The sequence below is a fragment of the Hipposideros armiger genome, unplaced genomic scaffold (assembly GCF_001890085.2).
Source record: "Hipposideros armiger isolate ML-2016 unplaced genomic scaffold, ASM189008v1 scaffold_181, whole genome shotgun sequence".
In the NCBI taxonomy this organism is placed as follows: Eukaryota; Metazoa; Chordata; class Mammalia; order Chiroptera; family Hipposideridae; genus Hipposideros; species Hipposideros armiger.
The window spans coordinates 1998659-2019762 of NW_017731531.1; the positions used below are offsets into that span (position 1 = coordinate 1998659).

A 21104-nucleotide genomic window follows, 5' to 3' on the forward strand; every position below is an offset into this window, starting at 1 on the left:
ATTATGTTAGTAAAAGGTTAAGGGATCATTAGTATGCCTCCTAGTGATTGAAAGATAGCATATCAGATATCTCACAGAGTGATGCTGGGCCATTTCATCATTGCTCCTTGGACCAGCATGGAAGGCGTGCCGGCCTCTGTGAAAATTATGCTCCTTCTGGACATGTCAGAGAATGGCTAGTAACTCAGCTACTTCTTCACAGGCTCAGGATATTTTCCTTTTAGCCTGTGGTGGATAGAAAGTTTCAATGATAATGTAGCATTAGCAGGTCATTCAGAATCATTCAGTAATGTTGTAAAGATTTTGTAGGTATCTGATGGGCACTTGTCTTATTAGGGAGACCACTTCATGGACGGTGTAGATGCCTGACCACTGCGCTGTACACCTGAAGCTGAAACTGAATAATATTGAATGTCAACTATAATTTAATATATATGCATATAGTCACGGGATGTGGAGTACAGCATAGGGAATAGAGTCAATGGAATTGTAACAGCTATATACGATGTCAGAGGGTAGTAGATTAGGGGAGGAGGGTTATAATTTTGTGAGGAGTGAAATGTCTAACTATTACATTGTTTTGTACACCTGAAACTAATTTAAAAAATTTAAAAAGATATAGAAGATTTGCACAACATAATAAACAATCTTGACCCTAATTGCCATATGCTATATAACTTTGGACCAATAATAAAAAAGAACATATGAAGCACACACAAAAAAAAATTTCAAGAGATAGACTGACCCAAAGTCATCTAGGTGATGGCTTAGAAGGTGAAAGGACCTTCCAAGACTCCCCTGACCCCAGCTTTTATAAATATATGGAAACTGAGGCTCAGGAAGTATAGTTACAATAACATTTTGAAATAAATTTAAATTATAATTACTGTCTGTAAAGACTGAGAAAACTTGGTGAATATCGCATCCGTGAGAATATTGTTTTAGTCTTAATCTCTGAGCTAGGCAGTAGATACTTAATTCTTTCGACCAGTTATAATGACTCAAGAGAAATTGAGAGACAGACTGCCATGTCTCCCTTCAGAGGGAGAGACTCACCTTCATAAAGGGTCTGGTAAGTTTATTTGAACTAGAGTAATATAATGATGGAATGATCTGGGGTGACCAGGCTTTGGCACCTGCCAGGATCTAGGATGAGACAGCGTGTGTCATTCTGTTAAGGTGCAGAGCTCTCACTGCTCTTCACTCCTGATTCCTCCAACCCCAGCTCCAGCCTAGGGCCTCAAGGCTAATCCAAGATGACCCGTCCTTCCTTAAGTAGGGAAATAGAAGCTCCTCAAAGGAGCTTCCCTGCAAGTTCTGCTATGATAGATATTTGCATGGATACTAAATATATGCTTTGTTAAATCTGACTCTTTGGGACATACCAGACCCTTTCTCATCTTGATATTTCCCCTGTTAAATTCTCAAACCAAGGTGAAGACACAAACCTGCTTAACAGTGTCATTATAATATGCCTCTTGCTACCAGTCTATTTTTTTAATGTTCTGGGAGAATCTTAAAAAGCGATCTCTCACGTGTTAACTTTGTGGAATTAACTGCAACATTTGTTCCAAATGCCCAACAGTTATCCAAGATTGGCCGTATTTTCAATGTTATAAGAACGCTGCTTTTATGTTGCAAAACCATCAGTAAGTTGCTGCATTGCATTGCTTAACCCCCCAGCCATAGCAGGAGGGAGATTTGCAGGGCCCCTCCAGGGAATACCTTTGTCACATTTTGTCATTTGCTTAGAATGTCACACAGGGCCCCCTTTTGGAATGTGTGGGGGTAGAATTCTGATGTCACACAGAAAAACAGATAGCTAGCTAGCTAGCTAGCTAGCTAGATATATTCCCCCATTTTATTTTATTTTTTGAATCTATACAGGCAACAGCCTCAGATTCCAATCACCACAGGAACAGGTGTTGTGTATCCTGGTGCTATTACTATGGCAACGACCACACCATCACCTCAGATGACATCTGACTGCTCTAGCACCTCGGCCAGCCCAGAGCCCAGCCTCCCGGTCATCCAGAGCACTTATGGTATGAAGACAGACGGTGGAAGCCTCGCTGGAAATGAAATGATTAATGGAGAGGATGAAATGGAAATGTACGACGACTATGAAGACGATCCCAAATCAGACTATAGCAGTGAAAATGAAGCCCCAGAAGCTGTCAGTGCCAACTGAGGAGTGTTTGTTTGCTGAATTAAAATACTCTGACATTTCACCGCCCCTCCCCCGACAAAAAGTTCTTAAAGAGCCCGCATGCATTTGTGGCTCCACAATTACATCAGCAGAATGGTCTTAATTGTTCCGTCAAGTGTGAGACAGATTAAGCTTTCCCTGATTTTTTTTTCATGAACTTGAGTTTTTTTTTTTTGTCGTTCTTGTTATTGTTGTTGTTGTTGTTTTTTTAATTTTAGGTGAAGACATATTAAATATGAGACACCAGGACTTGAAAACTTATCTCAACCCATAGCTGTCTTACAAGTCTTATATTTTTGTCTTACTTTTTTTTTTTTTTTCCTTTTTTGGATGTTGATAAAGGTTTAAGTTACTGTTTTAGATGGGGTTAAACATTCTCACTCAGGTATGCTGTGCCGGCCTACAGGTTGTGAATGTGTTTTTATTCTGAATTATTTTAGAAAGCAACTGAAGATTTTGTGTCGTGAAGCAGAACAAGTCCACGGCGTGTGCAGCTGCATGGAGAACATACTCAAAGGGCCTCGGAATTCCATTGTTCCATGTGTAGAGTTAGACTTTGAATGTGCCAAACCTTCTCATCACTTTTGAATCTTAATATTTTGAAAGTCTTAAAGGAGACACTGCGAAGTCTTAGACAATCTTTGGCATCTTAACGTAAACTAGCAAACCATACATTTTTTTTTTTCCACAACATGGTAAAGTACTCAGGAATCTGGAGACAAGATATTGTAAGGAATGAACAAGGTTGCCACAGTGCATGTACCCAATCGTGTTTGCCTCTTGACGTGCCATCCGTGCGTGACGTGCTATGACGTACACGCACCAGAGCGACCACCCCTCCCCGCCTTCCCCGACACCGACTTGGTGGTCTTCTCTGCCTGAGACCGCCTTTCACTACACCCATTATCCCTTTGCCTTTAACCCTGACATTCAGTCTTAACACATTTTCTCTTAAATAATTTATTCATTCCAGAATGTCAAGGGTCCACTTACTATTTATTTAAAAAAAAAATTATCGGTGGCATTAATTTAATAATTCTTGTTTTTCACCATCCTTCCCCGAAGAACGTTTCAGCCCTTTTCACCTCCTTCTCCTGCTAGATACAAAGAGATGTACACAGTGGTGATATGTCCCCTGAGCATCTGGGAGCATTTCTGAAACAAGATCCTATTAAATACCTGCACTGTTGTTTTTAAACACGAGTGTGTATCTGGCTGCAGGGCTGTGTATTTGGATGCAGGTATAGAGTCTTACACTTCAGCAGCTATGCCCCCGAGGTTCGTCGTGACTTCAAACCTTTTGCCAGAATGTCCCCTTCAGTCAGCTCAGCACCAAGTCGTAGGATCTGCCTCGGTGGCCTTTCCCCTGAATGCCATTCAGCAGCAAGGGTCAGCAATGGTGACTGCCAGGCAGGAGAGTCCCACAGCCAAACCTAAATCCCAGGGCTGCGGGCCATGTAGGAGGCTACAGCGATGCTGTCATGGGCTGGCACCTTTACACTGACTTGCCTTGTCCCATCTGGAACATCTGTGGGGTTCTTTGCAAAATCCCTTGGATGCAGAGAGCCCTGTGACAGCCTCAAAGTGAAGATAGAGGCAAATAGTCATGCTACATCCATAAATGAGAGAAAACCATAGGGCAGGAGAAAGAGGGGAAATACATTCCCTATCTGGGATGTTCCTACTGTAAACTGGGGGGAACAGATCACTCCTGAGGCAGCACACCAGTCCCTCTGGCTCCCTCCCTCTGTTGTGGCCATTGGGGTGGGGGGGGGTGGCATGCCTACGTGTGAACAAGATTACCTGCACTTGTCACACGCGGGTTTTCTGGAGATGTGCTGATGGACTGGGAGGCAGTGAGGTTTCATTCCCCATCTTCTAACCACAGGGATCTCGGTCATGCCATTTTGACCTTCCTGAAACCAGGACTGGTTGCCTATGGGGGGCGGGGGCCTCACCCAGAGGGGTTCAGTGGGAGAGTGTCAGCGAATGGGACAGTTCACCTCATAGGACAATCCAGGATCTGATCACCAGGACATAGGAACGACCCCATCAGATTTCTTGAGCCATTTTGTCACTTGGAAGAAAATAGTGTACCTTCATATTTATTTAAAGAGTGCTCAATGCCATGCTTAATAGCAATAAATAGGTCTAGACAAGATATTACTGTCTATGTCGTTAGCTGGGAGTGCTCTCTATAAGCTGATTAAGGTACTAATAGGAATGTTTTGTTCTTAATATTGGTTGGGGATTGGAACTTTGTTTTTGTACATTTATTTCAAATGAGGAGGAGGTCATTTTTTTTTCTCAGAAAAAAATGAGTATTTATTATTGTCTTACTGATTTCTTTTGAATATATACCTCTCCTCCTCAGTTCATTCTCACGTTTTTTCTCATTCTCTTTGACTTCTGCTTCTGCCTTCTCCCACTCCTTTTTTTTTTTCTTCCATTTTGTCGCGTAGGTAGAGTGCTGTATGGCTAGCATTGTATTGTATGTAATTAATTTTGCACAAAGGCAAACATTTAGAATAGTAGGTTAATTTTGTTTGTTTTATGACCATGCCAAAATAATATTCTGGGCTGGTGGAGAACAAAGGACTGTTCTTTAGGACTGAAACTTGATTTTGCTTGTAGTAAAAAGAAACAAAACAAAAAAAAAACAACAAAAAACACACACACTCACAGATGTTGTTTCGTAAGTGTTATAAGCACTGGATATAAATGGTATTTTTTATCACTTCTGACTAATGTGAAACTGTTGTACGAAAACTACATGAACAAAAGTCATCTGTTTCGACTCGTGTGGGCTTGCCTCACAGTTGCCGGATTTGAGTCATTTTTATGTCTTGTTATTTCATTTATTTATGCAAAAATACATGTGTGTATGAACACTTTGTTTTAGCTCCAGCTCTGCCTCAGTCCTGGGGTTCAGTTACTTCTAGCCACGTTCTTCAAAATGAAAGGCTATTCAGGAATGATCTGATTGTAAACGTTTCTTTCATTGGGTCAAACAGTGATGCTGTATTTGAATCTAAATTCTGTGCATAAGCAGTTTATTTATTAGCCAAGTTTGGCTCTAAACATCCTTGGAAATTAAGAATGACAATCATAGGGATCACTTCATTTTATTTTCAGTGGGGCTTAAACAAAGTTTTTTATGACTTTACCATCTCATTTTAGATTTTTTCTAATTGTGTAAATATAACATAGAAATAGAATTTATTTTTGGTTCATGAATACTTAGTGAGAAATAAGTTATGTATTTCCTTTTTGTTCTCTATCCATATATGTTGGTCCAGACTAGAAGTTGATGAGTCACTGTACCTCATGGGAATAGTGAATTACCAGTCATGCTGAGAGAACAGTGTTCCACCTGCAGCTGGGGCAGTAAAACCCTTCACTCGGGTTCTCACACAGCTCAGAACCCACTGTCCACAGACTCAGACTTTGACTTTTTTCTTTTCTTATAGAAAATAGATTCATTGAACATACCAAATTTCAGGTACAGCTGGGGAGAGAGTCAGTGTACTTTGTGACTCCACATAAATTGTATAAGGTATTTCTGTGACCGTTTAATAACAAGAAGGATGAATGCCATTATAAAGGTAAAAGTCTATCTCTGAGATTGGCCATTAACTAGAAGTCCCACCATGCCAAGTAGATTAAAGAATATGAATCAACTTTTTTTTCAGTGCTTTTTATTTTATAATATCTTCAAATCAAAAATAAAAATTGTCTCCATTTTGGTAAAGCACTTGCAGGATTAGAATTTTCCCATGCCACTTAGAACAGGGACACTGGCAGACAATCCTATCCTAAAAAAACAAAAATTAAAAAAGGACCATACAGAATAGGAAAGAAAGAAAAAGAGAAAGAATGAGAAAAAGAAATAGAGAAAGAGAAAAAGAAAGGGAGAGAGAGAGAAAAGATCAATCCATGTGGACAGGAGCAGCCAGGCAGGCAATTTCTCTATTTCATTGGCAGACCGGATACCATATCTTTTCCAGAAAGGTACGAAAGTTGTGTCGTTTTCACATGTATCCAGCTCAACCTTTTAGGAGCACATCAGTTTGCTTCATTTGGTATTTGATACTCCCAGCCTTGTCCTCAGACCTGATTTGATTTGCCTGGGTCCTGACACCAACTCCTAGGCCAATTTCTAAATTCAGGTGTAGGCTCACAGTGCTTTTGAATTTGTCAAATTCTGCCCCACTCCCTCCGTCCCCTGAACATTAGCCCCACTGGAGCCTGGGTGTTTGAAAAGGGTGTGATCACTGTAGGGCTGAAATTAAAGGCTTCTTTCTGTTCCGTATGAAGCCAGGCTGCTGCTGCAGAGCACATGCTCCCAAGCGAGCAGCATAGGAACTAGCTGAAAGCAGGAATTGTTTCGAGGGAGCCCATCTCCACCCAGTCGGAAGCAGCCTGGTCACTTGAACACCACAGCTGAGGCTGCTGGTCTCCATTTACTCGTTTTGCAAAGAGGTGACCTCTACCTACTCTTTAGGGAAAGGAAAAAGCATCACTTAATAGTTTTAAATTGTATGAGAAGTCCTGTACCAAGTGCCAACAACTGCAAAGAATGCAGCTAGAGGAATGTATTGACATTATTACTGGGTCTTCCTTTTTGATGAGAAAATGACAAAATGGTTGCTGTAGTCTTGCCTGATTTTGTACACATTTGTCTAAGGACTGAGTTGGCACTTAAGCTCACTTCTCAAAGTATAATAATATTGTATGACCTCATTTGTCCTTTTATAAAAGCACTTGCATCATTTCCTTAAGTCATCTGCCCCCAGACGTGTTTTCTTCCTTAATAAACAACTTCTACCTGTTATTCCTGCCGATTATGTTCTGTTTCTGATGCCATATACCATTGGGTGTACCCCTCTGCTAATATCATGGAAAATATTGATGTGCAAACACATTTCCTTTTCATCCCTGTCCCATCTTCTCCCTTGGGGACAGACAGACTGCTTTCCGAAAGCTCATGAACAAGTGTTCGAAATGCTGGTACCTTTGGGGATAGAGCTAGAGGTGGGGGAGGGGGCAGATAGGTGACAGTGCAGATACTCTTCTAATTGGTATCCGTGGCAATATGAAAGCTTGAAGGCAACTCAGTGACATATCTTGCTCAGTAGTTTCTTATTCCTGAAGAACCACAAGCATAAAGTGAGGCCTCAGTGCTGGTGCTCTTGGAGTATGGGGAATGTGCAAATATTTAACTGTTTGTATGCTGCACATTGCATATCTGCTCATGTGCATTCTCCGTTCGTCTTCCTTTGTCATACGTGTTTTTTGCTTTTTTGAAAGTGCAGTCTTTATTGTACCCTTCTCCAGCTTGTAGCAAACTAGAATGCTTAGCGTTTATGTTCATTCATTATCGTATTTGCCATGTAAAATTTTTATTACCTTAGACAAGCTTATGAGCTGTTACTACATAACTTATCTTACTGTAACTCTTTTATTTCCCGACATTGTAATTTGTTTGTGATGTATATTGTGAGATTGTATTCTATGTTAATTTAATCAGCACAATTCACTGACATGCTGGACTGACATGCTGGCTGCTGTTTCAAAGTGTAAAGTTTGTGTAGGGCTGTTGGGACAACTGCAACTCTGTTGTCAAGGTACTGTGCTTTGGTTCCTCTAGCAACCCTGCGGGTGTAGCCCTGGAGACACTAAGGGCCTTTAATACACTCTCGAGCAAATTTTAACTGCATTTTTCTTTGTAGAAATTCTATGTATAACGCAGGTACCTATTTGGCCCATGGCTGGTAACTATTTGGGCAATTAGAAAAAAAACAAAAATCATAAAAACTAGTGTCTATTGCTGCTTTGAATATGTTTGAAAGTCTGAAAATGTAAATAGTTTATCAAAAAAAAAATCTTGTACAGTCCAGTGTAAAGTTTTTAAATGACCTTAAGTGTTGCCATCACATCTTTCTCACACTCTCCTCTTGATAATGGAAAAAAAAAAGTTTGCTAAGGATTAAAGAGATGGGAAAAACAGAGTCTCTTCCAACTTAAAGGAATGAATCATTGTTCTTAGCTTTGTTGCATACACAAGCTTCTTGGATTTTGTTGTGCAGTATTGATGTGAGATAAAACTCAGCATTGAATAATCTTTCAGTGGTACTTTTCAAAGTCTTCCCCTCCTTTGCCTCATAATTAAGGGAAAAGACAAAATTGAAAGACACACTGTCTTTTTCTATCCTGGTGTATGTTGGCACCTTAGCTACTTTTTTTTTTTTTCCTTTTTTGCACAAGGTGCTTTCCTGATATGTTAATCATGCCATCTTTGGGTGATAATGTATATGCCATGACGGGGCCTAGGCCCCTCAGGGGAGTGTCTATAAGAACTGCCTATTTATGCTCATTTACCTCAAGACTGTCCTCTCTACCCTTAATCTAGTCGTCATCACTCCATCTTTTGTACTGCTGTTGACACTTACAAATTAAAGATAAATTTTGTTTTATGACCTCTGTGTATGGCCTTGTCTGTGCCCGGCAGACTGCCCCCAGCCTGGAGCCTGTAGGCGTCAGGCTTGCCTCCCGCTTGCTGCTGGAGCCGGCAGAGCTCTCCTGCTCCCTGCCGTTGCCGCTGCCTAGCTGGGAGGTGGGTCTCGATTGGGACGCCTTCAAACCCCTGAGCCTGGAAAGATCGCCTGCTTTTTTCATTGTGGAGCATACACTGCTGCAGCAGGAAATGCTTGTGGATTTAGACGGTAGGAACAGGAGCCAAGGTGGATTTTTGTCCAGGGAAGATGAGAAAGAATGTCACTTCCTATTTGCCTGACTTCTTCATGAGAGGGAAACCGTTTATAAAAGCTCCGAGCGTCCCAGGGTATGAATGACTCTCCAGGGCCAGCCTCTCATCTGACACCAACTTTTCTGCAAGTCTAGCAGCCAAGAGTGGAAAATGCCACACTTACGGAACCTTTGCCTTTCATGGTGGTTGGCTGATGTCTCAGTTCCTTCTGCCTCAGGGGAGGAGAGCTCCCATCTCGTTGTCCAGCCACAAGTTGGACCAGGAGTGAAATGATACCAGCTTTTAGGAGTCTGAGGGATGGAGGTGAGGGAGTGGGCTGAAGGGAGCCCAGCCATAAAGGAGACTTTCCAAGCCAGCCGGGCCAGTGCTATGGAACCCAGAGGTAGTGAGCAACACCTGGAGAGTGACACAAAGAGTTCAAGGGAGCGAGGGGTGTGGGGAGCCCCGGCAACATCGTTTTTGGTATATCCTATGAAAAATGCCTCGCCAGAGGGAAGCCAAGGATTTGTACAACTCGATCACAGTCAAATTGCTAAGTCCTGAAAACCTAGCATTCCATGATCCTTCCTGGGCCCCATGGGTTTTTAAATCCCAGGTAAGTACAGGGCATCGCTTTGGACTCACAGTGATCTGGCTGTGCCCCTTGCCAGCTGTGTGACCTTCCCCAGGTAACTCCTCTGAGCTTTCTCCTCTGTAAAACGGGGTCCTTTCTCAGGGTTCCTGGGTGAATCACATGACATGGCATGTGTAAACAGCGGTCGGCAGGCCTGCACACAGAGCACGAATGAAGCCTGCCTCCTCGGGCCAGAGAGTGTCTGCCCTCGTGGGGAGCATTGGTATCCCCGGCTGAGCAGAGTCGGGGCCTTGCCTGAGGCCTGAGTTCAGAACCTGCTCACACACATGATTCCCACAGCCTTCCTCCAAGCTGGGGGGCTCCACCTTGAGACAGTCCATCCTCACCATCCTTTTGTCTTCTTTCTAAAACACAGGTCTGATCGGTCTTCCCACTCTTAGGCTCTCCTAACATCTTCTGGCTTTTCACAGCTGACTGGAAATAATCCAAGCTTCCTACTCTTGACATCAATCAGCAGATGTCAGGCTGGTGTTGCTCTGGGCCCTGAATCCCCTCAACTACCCAATGCTTCTCTCACATCCCCTGGCCTGTCCACGATGCTGGGGCTCTTACCTCTCCTTTTCCTGGGAGTCAATCTGTCCCCTTCTCTTTCTGGGAAATGCCCACTCTTTTCAACCCCACCCCTGGTATCACCACCTCCTTGGTGACATCTGCCCCAGCTCCCCAGACAGTTTCCTGCTCTTCCAGGGCACCTTGAAAGGACCTGTATGATCATGTTTACTACATTGTAATCATTTGTTTCTGTGTCTGTCTTTTCTGCTAGATGACGAGCTGCTAAAACCAAGGAGTGTGCCTTGGGTCTCCCAGCTCCCAGCACAGTGCTTGGCACACAGTCAGTGTTCAGACTTGTTCGTGGAGTGAATGTGTGAATGCTGGCAGCTTGGCCTCCATGTGTGGTATAGATGCCAGTGAACATCAGGGTCTTAGATGGTGGAGAAGAGGGGGCCCATCGGGGTACCTTGGTGCTCGTTATTTCATTTGGAGAACGTTATTAGTTATAACATCTCTGTTCATTCCAGGGGGGGCCACTTCAACTCAGTACGATGGCTTTTCCTGATCAGGCATGAGGGCTTTAAAAGTCCCCAAGCTTTCAGACAGACTCACGCTATTGGATGCCCATGTTTCTGAGCTGAGAGCCACTGCTCTATCCTTCCTCCTAGGCATCTGGGCTGGAGTAAGAAAAGGACAACCCAGACAAAGGAAGCTTTTATGGGTTTGCCATACCCTTGCCTTGACATCCCAGGGTCCAAGATTACCCTTCACTCTGCCCAGGGACCAGGGGTAGTGGGAAGCCCAACCCCTGGGTATTTATCATGAAAGGGGAGTGAAACTTAGCTGCTCTGCCTTCAGGGGGAAGGAAGGGCGGTGACCCCACCAGTGTTTACTTAGTACCCTGTCCTTTGACAAAAGAAACCCATGGTCCAGGTAATAATGATTCTTTCCCTCAAGCGTGCTCTAGACCCTTACTCAAAATGTGCTCCGCAGATCAGTGGCATCAGCATCACCTGAGACACATTAAAACGCCGTGTGAGCCACACTAGGTCACCGACTCCGGCATACAGGAGACTCCAAGAACCGTTATCTGCCTCTGCTTAGGGAGCAACATGACCTGGGAGGCAGCGCTTAGGGATTGTTGTCCTCAATTGAATTGTGAAGGCCCACAGGCAGGAGATGACCTACCCAAGGTCACACAGAGGTTAAATGGCAGTGCCAGAACGCATGCTTGTGCTTTCCAATTCTAAGAATCAGTTGACCATATTGCATATGGCCCCACAGTGGTGTGTAGATTGCTCATCAGTGGTGCAGCCCAGCATTTAGGTCCTGAATATTCCCCGGCATTTGGGGCTGTGTCACTGTGGGAGCACTCAGGCATCTAGCTGGGGACAGGGACCTCTGACAGCTCAGACACGGTCATCCCCTGCTCTGACTGAGCCCAGTGCCTGCCTCTGATTGAGGGCCCAAGAGCTAGCTACCCCAGGCCAACAGGGTGACTCTCTTCAGAGCTCGTCCTATAGCCCTGTCAGTTAGCTACCTAGCAAATGTGTGTGAGTGTGTTTTGGCACCAGCTTGAGTGACCATTGAGCAGATAATGAGGAAATATGTAAATTCTGGGGTCCCTCTCCTGACTCTGGTAGTGAAAGACAGTGAGAGATACCCAGGAAAGGAGTTAATCAGGGAAGGCGTCTGAGTTACATGTCACCCCAGCACCAGGGCTCCTAGGACACCATATAAATTGTTTGTCTACCAGGCTTCATAAACTCACCCCCAGGCAGGCAGCCCTGACCTCACCCCCACCTCCCATCAGTCACTAAGGACCGTGAGCTCTGTCTCGGCCACCTTCTCTCCTGGTTCCTGCAGTACCTACTCCCCCTTTCGCTTTTACCCTACCCCCTCCTCACGGCTTCCCCGCGGGATCTTTCGCTCACAGATTTAGCCCCAGCCTGAAATACACAAGATAAAGCCTAAACTGTTTGTGTTCATGCCAGGTCCTTCTGGTTGCACTTAGAGCTGATCCACCTTTCCAGTTCCCATCATGCTCCCGACACAGCACATGTGTTACCTGTACATGCCACACGCTGAAATGTCTCCTCGTGCCCAAAAGTCCCTCTCACTTCTCCTGCTGCCATCATCTCCCATACTTCAAAGCCCGGCCTAAATGTCACCTCCTATAGGAAACCTACCCTCACTACCCCTCTCTTATCCAGGAAATGTGAATTGCACTGAAGTGATCTGATCACATTAGGCATGTGTCACAGGAATCTGATCAATTCCTGTGTCACTTTCACTTTTTTTATCCAACAGTCCTGGTATAGAATAGATGCTGAATAAATGTATTGTTTTAAAAAGTGAAGGAGTGAACTCTTTCTCCTTGAATTCAAGGACTCCATACTCTGCTACTGCCTATTTCTTTTCCGCTTCATCTCCTTACCCCATGGCTTCTAGCTCTCTAGACCCATCGGACTATTAATTTGTAATATGTCCTCTCATCTCTTTGAGCTTTTGGTCAATGCATATCCCCTGTCGACAGAGGAATGGTTTCCTCTGCTCCACAGTGTTTGGGACAGCTAGGAACTCAAAGATGGGAGCTCATTTCCTGTCGTGCTTGGCAGTTGAGACCAATAGCTGGTTGGAGCTATTGGCCAGAACACCTAATGGGGTCTCTTACTGTGGTCTGGGCTGCCTCACAACATGGGGGCTGGGTGTCCATGGTGAGCATCCCAAGAAAGAAAACATGAGGGCCGTGGGCATCCTCTCCTGGGCACAGCCCAGAAGTCATGCAGCATCACGTCCACTGCATGCCATGGTGCAGTCACAGAGTCATGCCAATTCAAGGGGAGAGGAAGTCCACTGCACCTCTCCATGGGAGAATGATAAAATGATGAAGAGTATATGGGACAGGACAGGTTGCCGTAACCATTTTGGGGAACTGCAAACTGCTGCACTCTGAACTCTATGTATCAGTGACTCTTGTGCCCCACCACCAGCTATCAGCCCACCTTCACAGGACCTTGCCCGTGGTGCAATGTTCATGTATGGATGACTTTGATTTGGATGCTCTAAGGCGAGAGGACGAAGTCCCAGGTCTTGGTCCATTCCTGCCATTATCAGCATGTGGTTACCATGGTCCAGAGGTCCCTGGAGAGGCCAGCTGTGGGCAGGAAGCTCACTTGATGCATCAGGGTACATCTATGTACAATGGTACCTGGAACAAATGCTAAATGAGTAGCAATCATTACAAGCAAGATCCTGGTGAAAAGTTATTTTTTTGTCTCCCAGAAGGAGTCCAGTTCTTTCTGGAAATGTTCAAAGCAGTCAATTTGAACATCTAGAGAGATAGAGAAATTGAGTGGGTGGCCACCCACAGTATTTGCAGTAGCATTTGACTTATATTTGTGTCTATAGATAGGAGCCTGTCAAAAAAGCTAATGTTGTCACTAATCAGCAAAATACCAGTCTATCCCCTTTGGGAATATTCTATCTGTATTGATATTTCTGTCAACACTACTAGCATCAATACAACAAAGCATGCTTTTAAATGGTAATAATCAGTACTGGGAGCCATAGAGTATATACGGAAATAATTGAGCATTTTTCAAGCTCAGAAAATGATAGTTTAATGTTCTAATAGTCCCTAATATGACCTCTGTCATTAATTAAACCCCAAAAGTTAGATGGAGAAAAAACAATGTCATCCTTAAAACAATCTGTTAAGTTTCTGACTTTGGATTAACATTAATCAGCTCATGGATATTATCATACATACCAAAACCAGGTCTAAAGAAGTGAGAATGTTTCTCATATTCTTTTTATTTTAATCTTATTTATAATTCTATTTTAAAATAATATTGCATGTTAATTTTACTAAAACTCAGTATTTCCATTGTAAGTTGTTATTAAAAATGAATAAATGAGGTAGGATTCTTACCATGAAAAGCAAAGTGTAGAATTTAGATATATTTTTGGAATTGAAAGAAGCTTGATGATTTTAATGAATAACACAGGCAGGTAGGTAAGTTAGGAAAAAACAAACAAATCATTATAACACGAACACAGAAGAATAATAGGATCCTTATCCATAGACAAGTCAGTTGTTTTCCTGTGCTATGACATTACACGGCCCTGACTCACCCTTGAGTTAGAATACCCTTAATTGCAAAAAAAGGACTCTTAAATTCTATACTTGGATAAAAAGCTTTATCAAATAATTTAAATGCATTTATTACATGTTAAAAATGAGTTCGCTTAGAAATGGCAGTTGTTTGTTAATGCTGAAAAGAAACAACACCTGCTAAATATATGGGTGTGAGCCACTGGGAAAATGAGAAGTAAGTTTTCAAGCAACACCCTCTCCTTAGGCCTGAGCCTGGGAGCACCTTTGGTTCTCCACCTGCAGAGATAACCCAGGCCCTTCGTGAATGCCAGGAGGGCAGGCGGTTGATGTGCTGGGGGATGTTGTCCAAGCGCGCCTGCCTGGGATGGAGCCGTGGAGGAGACAAGTGGTCTGGACCTTAAATTGTGTCAGATAAGACATACCAAGGGATAAATGCTGCAGCTATAAATACAGTTCATGCAACTGGGTCATTTTTCAGACTGTTGAATTTCAAATGCCTGCCAAGCAGAGTGTCATATCTGGGAGTCTCTGTTTTTGCAACTCTAGTGCAAGGAGTGGCTCAAGTCCAATTAATTTAACCTAAAAGAATCTGGGAAGTGAGGACCAGTGGAATTAAATTGTCTCATTGAACCTTGGAATTGAAATTAATTTCACAAATTTTAATATGATGTTTGGAGGAAATTCAATTGTACTCTAAATTTCAGTCAACTCCACAATGATGCACTAAAGAAATACAGGACACACTAAAGATGATTGACTATTGTGTAGCCTTTCTATTGAAACCCTGGGGGTCAAACCACTCATAGATGAACTCATCAAGTTTTCTGGTTGGCCTTCTGTGGGGATCATTCAGGAAGTCAAGGATACCTGGGAAATCCCGTCTTTCAAACACAACGAAAGAAAAACCCGCAAAGCTTTGGAGAGAGCAAAGACAGTATTATTTAGATTTTATTGATTGTAAATGACAGAAACCCAGTTTCAATGGTTCCTGTAGCCAAACGGGATTACGTAAATGGAAATGTGCAAGGAAGGCAGGGTCTCAGGCATAGCTGCATACAGGTGTTCAAACTGGGCATCAAGATGTGACGTCTATCTCTCCACTCTGCTCTGGTTGGCCTTGCTCCTATGTAGTCTCTCTCCATGGGACATTCCTCCACAGCTCTAGGCATATGTTCTCTTAGTGTTAAGTTCAACATAAAGCTGCTTCCTGGTTTCCCAGTTTTTAGGAATGAACATCAGGTTTCTTACTTTGCGTTTTTCCTTTGTACACCTGCTTTGCCGTCAGAGTTCGCAGATGAGCTATGTTGAAGATGATGGCCCATTCTCTGTCCTGCATGAGTTATTTTCCCTGTAGTGCCACATGTTATCTAGTTTCTTTCATTTCTCAAGCTGTATCTAGGTACTAATCAGTAACATAGCTCTTCCATTTATAGGAATATCCTCTGAACCCATTAGTCCTTCATCCATTTTATCTTCTTGCAGAACTATTTTCTGTTCCAACATAGCTCAGTTTTTTGAGAAGCTTATTGTCCAGCTTCGGTCTCGGGCTCTCCCTTCTCCCACACGCTGTGTGTTTCTTCTGTGTTAGATACTCTGTGTCCTAGGTTCCGTGCCTTTCTCTTTCTTTGTTTCCTCTCTTGTTTTGGTGACATAAACAATCCTCCAGATGCTTCTTAAGAAAGGGTATCTGAGAAGTACATTTTTTGGAGACTTTGTCTAAAATGTCTTTATTCTACCCTCATACTTTGTTAATAATTTAGATAGAATTCTAGGTTGGAAATTTTTTCTCATTAAACTTTTGATGGTATTGCTTCATTGTCTTCTGGCTTCCAGCATAACTGTTGAAAAGTCTGATGGTGCCATTCTGATTTCTCTCTCTCTCTCTCTCTCTCTCTCTCTCTCTCTCTCTCTCTCTCTCTCTCTCTCTCTCTCAAACTTGGGAGATCTTGTTGTCCTCGTATTTTGAAATATTATGATGGTGTTCCTTGGTGTGGGTGTATATTTATTTATTGTACTGGATTAGGTACTCAGTGGGCCCGTTCAAACTGGAAATTCATATCCTTCAGTTCTGGAAAGTTATCTTGAATTATTTCTTTGACGATTTTCTCCTCACAGTTTTCTCCATGTCTTTCTCAGGAACTCACAAATTCAGATATTGAACTTTCTGGCCTGGCCTTTTAATTTTTCTTTTCCATTTTTTATTTCTTTGTATTTTTGTTCTATGTTTTGGAGAAATATTCTCAAAATATTATCTTCCACGTGTCAATTGAGTTTTTCATTTCTGTGTCATATATTTGAGTTCCAAGTGTTCTTCTTTGTTCTCCGGAAGTTTTCATTTTTGCAGCACCGTGGTTTTGTTTTATGGAGGCTGTAACTTCTCATCCCTCTAAAAACATTAGTAATAGTTAAAATTTTTTCTTCTTACATGATCACCATTTTCTCCTAATTGCTTCAGTCATTCATTTAACAAGTACTCACTGAACACTTACTATAGGCCAGGCAGCTAGGAACTTAGGATAATTCAGCAAACAGAACAAAGATCCCTGTCTTTGTGCCGCTTATGTTTTAGTTGCTAATTTTGCTGTCTTTCTTTAATATTAAAGACTTTGCTAATGTGTTTGGTGAACCTGAGCTCTCTGTTCATGTTTAAGAGGAGATTACAAAAACCCTAACGGGAAGTTCTATGCCTGAGGGAGGGCTTGTCATTTCTTATCTTTACTGTAAGTGGCATGGCTGGGCTGTTTCCTTGGAGAACCCTGATGTCAGCATCTTTGCTGACATCAGTCTACTGCCTGGTGGGTCTAAGCCTGACTGCCAGCCCTCTGGGGATAGAGCTGGAAATATTCAGTACATTCACTTCCATTCAATGCCTTGTCTTCAGTGGCTGGTATATGTAGAGATTTGCTGCTTCCCCGTTGTAGAGACTGGCTCCAGTCTTCTGCTAAAGGTGGAAGGGCAGTCACAGTGTCTGCAGAGTTGGGGAGAGGATCCATCTACTTCTTCAACAGGCTTTCAACCAGTCCTTCTATTTTAGCCTCACTTTTCCTTTTCCTTCCAGGGACATCAGTGACGATTCCCAAGACTTTAGACACTGAAGTGGAGAGGGCTCTGCAATGTTAAGTCGTTTTGCTGCTGCGGTTTCCAACTGCCGGCTTGAGCTTCAGCTTTCCTGGGCCTGCTAAATCAGTTACATTTCAGCCTGCTTGCCACCATCTAAAACTTTAGTGCTAAGGTCTCCTCTACGGTTTCCTTTGTCCTCTGGGTTTATGCCTTGAAAAACGTCCCTCTACAAATATTTTAGTGACGTTTCAGGAGGAAGCAGAGCTAAAATGTATGTATTCAAACTGACATTTTTAGCTGTCCTCTGAATCATTAGGTGATTGTTAGAGGGTAAAGGACTTAATGCTCTTTCATACCTACCATGGGGTGAGGCGATTTTACCTACGCTATTGAACTTACTCCTCCCAACAAGGAATTTCTTGGAAACGGACAGAAAGACTCAGAGAAATGAATTAACTTGATGATGCTCAAGTTAATTCAAGGTAGAAATAACTGGTTGAACAATTATTACATGCCTCAAACTGTGCTCGATGCAGAGGGTAAATGAGTTCATGTTGACGTTGTCATCTGAACCTGAAGCTTGGGTGCATCCTGGATTCTCCCGTCGTCCTTCCCATGTCCTACTGCTTTTATTACCTCAGCATCCTCAGACATGCCCCTGTAGGCTGTCCGGTTAGCCCTGCCTTGGTTGAGGGCTTTGAGATCTCTTTTCTGGGCAATGCAGTAATGTATTTCCCAGACTTCACACTTCTAAGCCCACCACCCATCTGTAGCTGAGGTGGCCTTTCTAAACTGCAAATCTGATTGCATTTTGCTTAAAACCTAACCATGGTGGGCATTACTACTGCATTGCCACTGTCAGGCACAGCTGCCTGCCAGTCATTTGCACCCAGGTAGGTGCCTAATTTGTCTCCAAGGCCTCTTGGCACTTAGCACAGGGACTACAACCCTAGTTAGCATCCATAAATGTTTTTTGAACTGAACTGAGCATAATAGTTCAAGCCATTATGAGCTTACATTCCACCTCTTAAGTGGGTTGGAATCCACCAGGATTTCAGCCCAGATCTGGTGATTCCAGGCCTCCAGATGGCTTCCCTGATGAGCCCAATGGTGGCACCCCTGATGCGCTTATGTCTGTGGTCTCCTACTCCATCCCTACAAAAAAATTAAGCACATAGCCCGATATTGGGGAAGAGAAGGAGCCATAGCCTGTTCCTTGGCCAAGGCAGGGAATCCCCTCCCCCCATCATCTCGGGCTGGCCTTGGAGGCTCAGCTCAGTTTTATACTCCGAATCTTCCAGAGTTGTCCAGGCATTTAACTTTCACCATAGAAACAGTTGATTAGATTGTTGGGGGAGGGGGTGGGGAGGGAAAGGGTAGAAAAAGTTTATTTGGTTTTACTCGTATAATATTAGGTGGGAATTTCCAAGAAATTATGTGGCAATGACGTTATAACTTTCACACGATGGCTGGAAGCAACATTATAAAAATATTACCTAACACGACTCCATATGGACATATGAAATTTCATTCCATTTTACACATGTAATTAAGTGGCCCACATAATGAAGTACTGTGTGTGCAAAGAGGGAGATGCCTTTTGTAGGTGAAAGATAGCTGGGGCAGGAACAAGACTGGCATTTTAAAGGGAGAATAATCAAGCAAGGGGGGCTGGAAATTATAGCACTTCATTCTATAAACAACTTAAACTTGATGGATTTTTCCCCCCTTAAAGCTAGTCTTCTGGTTGTAAGCAAGACAAATACATTCAATATCCTGCTGCTAAAATAGTCTTACACCCTGTTTACTAAAGGTGGTGAGTTGAAAAAGTCGTGAGCTTGGAATCAGTCAGAGCTAGGTTCAAATCCCAGATTGACACTTTACTAGCCACGTGACCTTGGGTAAGTGGCTAAGCCAGAACTACTCAGGGATCTCTGAACCCACATCATCATCTGGGGGCTTGTTAGAAATTCAGACTCAAAGGCACCAGCTCAGACTTACTGAATCTGAGTCTCTGGGGGTGGGGCCCAGGAACCTGTGTTTTAACAGGCCCTCCAAGTAATTCTGATGCGCCTAAGAATGAGAGCCACTCATTTGAATTATCAAAGTCCCAATTTCTTTTCCTGTAAATGGATCCTTTATGGCAGAAAACCTGACTACAAGGAGCTTAATAAGAACAAGAATTTAATGATTCACATAATCAAAATCCAGAGGTAGAACCACCTTCCGGTGAGGTTTGATCCAGCACCTCAAACAGTGTCACCTAAAATCCCTTTACTTGGAGTTCCTGACATCCTGGCATGAAGAAGGCTCGAAAGTGAAATTCAATTGAGTCTCAAGTTACATTCGTATTATTTCCATGTTTATTGAACAGCTAACCCATGCCAAGCTTTGTGTGGGTGTCAAGACACATCTTAGGCCACTCTGTACTCCACCAGTGTCAACTGGATTGTAATTCCCCAACATTGTGCTATGCCTTGCCTCTTTGCTATTGAACTTTTATTTGTTTATTTGTTTTGAATTGCCCTTCTTTGCCAGGACCATCAGGGAATGTCCATTTATCATTCAGAAGCTACTTGGATGTGGACTATTTTCTAAAGCTCCCCTAAGCTCCCCTGCCAGCCATCATCTCTGCTCATTCATGCTCCCAAGGCCACTATCATATTCTCTTTCCTCGGTCTCGTGTCCATGAGGACATCATGTGTTTACATGATCGGCCTTCCAATCAGAAGGTGAGCTCCTTGAGGGCACAGCCCTTGTCCCATCATTAGAAAACCCTGAGCACCTAACATAGGGCCTAGTACAACATAGATGCTCATCAACTCATATTGAACTGAACTGACCCTTCTCAGAATTGTATCAGAGAAGGCCAAGCCCGAGCTCAACATTGTGCAGGGCACACTGGAAGATACAGGCTATAAGGCCCCACATTGCCCTAGAGCCTCCATGGAAGTCACAGAAGACCAGTTCATTCCCTATCGGTTTGAAGAGGCTCAGTGATAATCTAGACTAGAGCAATGCTGTCCAACAGAGCTTTCCACAATAGTGGAAACATTGTAGATCAGCACTGACTCATATAGTCGCCACTAGCCACATGTGGCTATCGAGCACTTGAAATGTGTGACCAGAGAAACCGAGGAGCTGAACTTTTAGTTTTTAGAAAGATTTTACTTAATTTAAATTTAAATAGCCACACGAGGCTAAGAGCTACCATATTGGACGCTGCAGATCTCAAGAATGACTTAGAGTGATCTGGTGAAAAGTGGAGTGGAGAGGTCATTCTAGAAGAAGCAGCATCTACTAAAGTATGTTTGGGAAACTTCAAACAACTCTTGTTCTCTTCATCTAAGTTTTCAAATTTATATTATTGATCAAAAGCCAAAGAGACTTTGCATAATATTTCCTTGTTATCGTCTCTCTTTCCCTCTTGATATTTGTAGTTTTTGTGTTCTTTTTTCTTGTTTAGTCTTGCTCGAAGTTGATCAATTTCACTGATGGTTTCAAGAGACCAGCTTTTGGTTTTATTGATTTTTCTCAATTGCTTCTCTGTTTTCTATTTCGTTGATTTGTACTCTATTCTTTCTTTTTTCCTTCCTTCCTTCTTATTTTGAGCTAAAAGGGCTTTCCAAGCTTTGCATACTCTGTTCCCTCTTCATGGAATCTCTCCTAGAAATCTTCTCTAGTTCATTCTTACCTGTCCTCCAGGTAGACTTAGTCACCACTTTCTAAGGGATGCAGATTGCGTATTATCTTCCCTCATAGCATCATGAATCACTTTCTCATTGCACCGACCACTGTTGTAATTTGACATTTGTTTTTG

The 21104-nt window shown here is 42.9% G+C and overlaps 1 protein-coding gene across 6 annotated transcripts in view; it reads left to right on the top strand.

The window, feature by feature from the left end:
- The window catches only part of SOX6 (SRY-box transcription factor 6), a 625392-nt gene extending 620086 nt beyond the window's left edge, over positions 1 to 5306 (top strand). For all 6 annotated transcript variants that reach the window (XM_019652558.1, XM_019652560.1, XM_019652559.1 and 3 more), the window contains one exon: positions 1888 to 5306. In XM_019652558.1, the coding sequence (XP_019508103.1) occupies positions 1888 to 2191 (304 nt within the window). In that variant the 3' untranslated portion in view covers positions 2192 to 5306. The remainder of the gene's footprint in view (positions 1 to 1887) is intronic.
- Positions 5307 to 21104: the final 15798 nt, after the last annotated feature.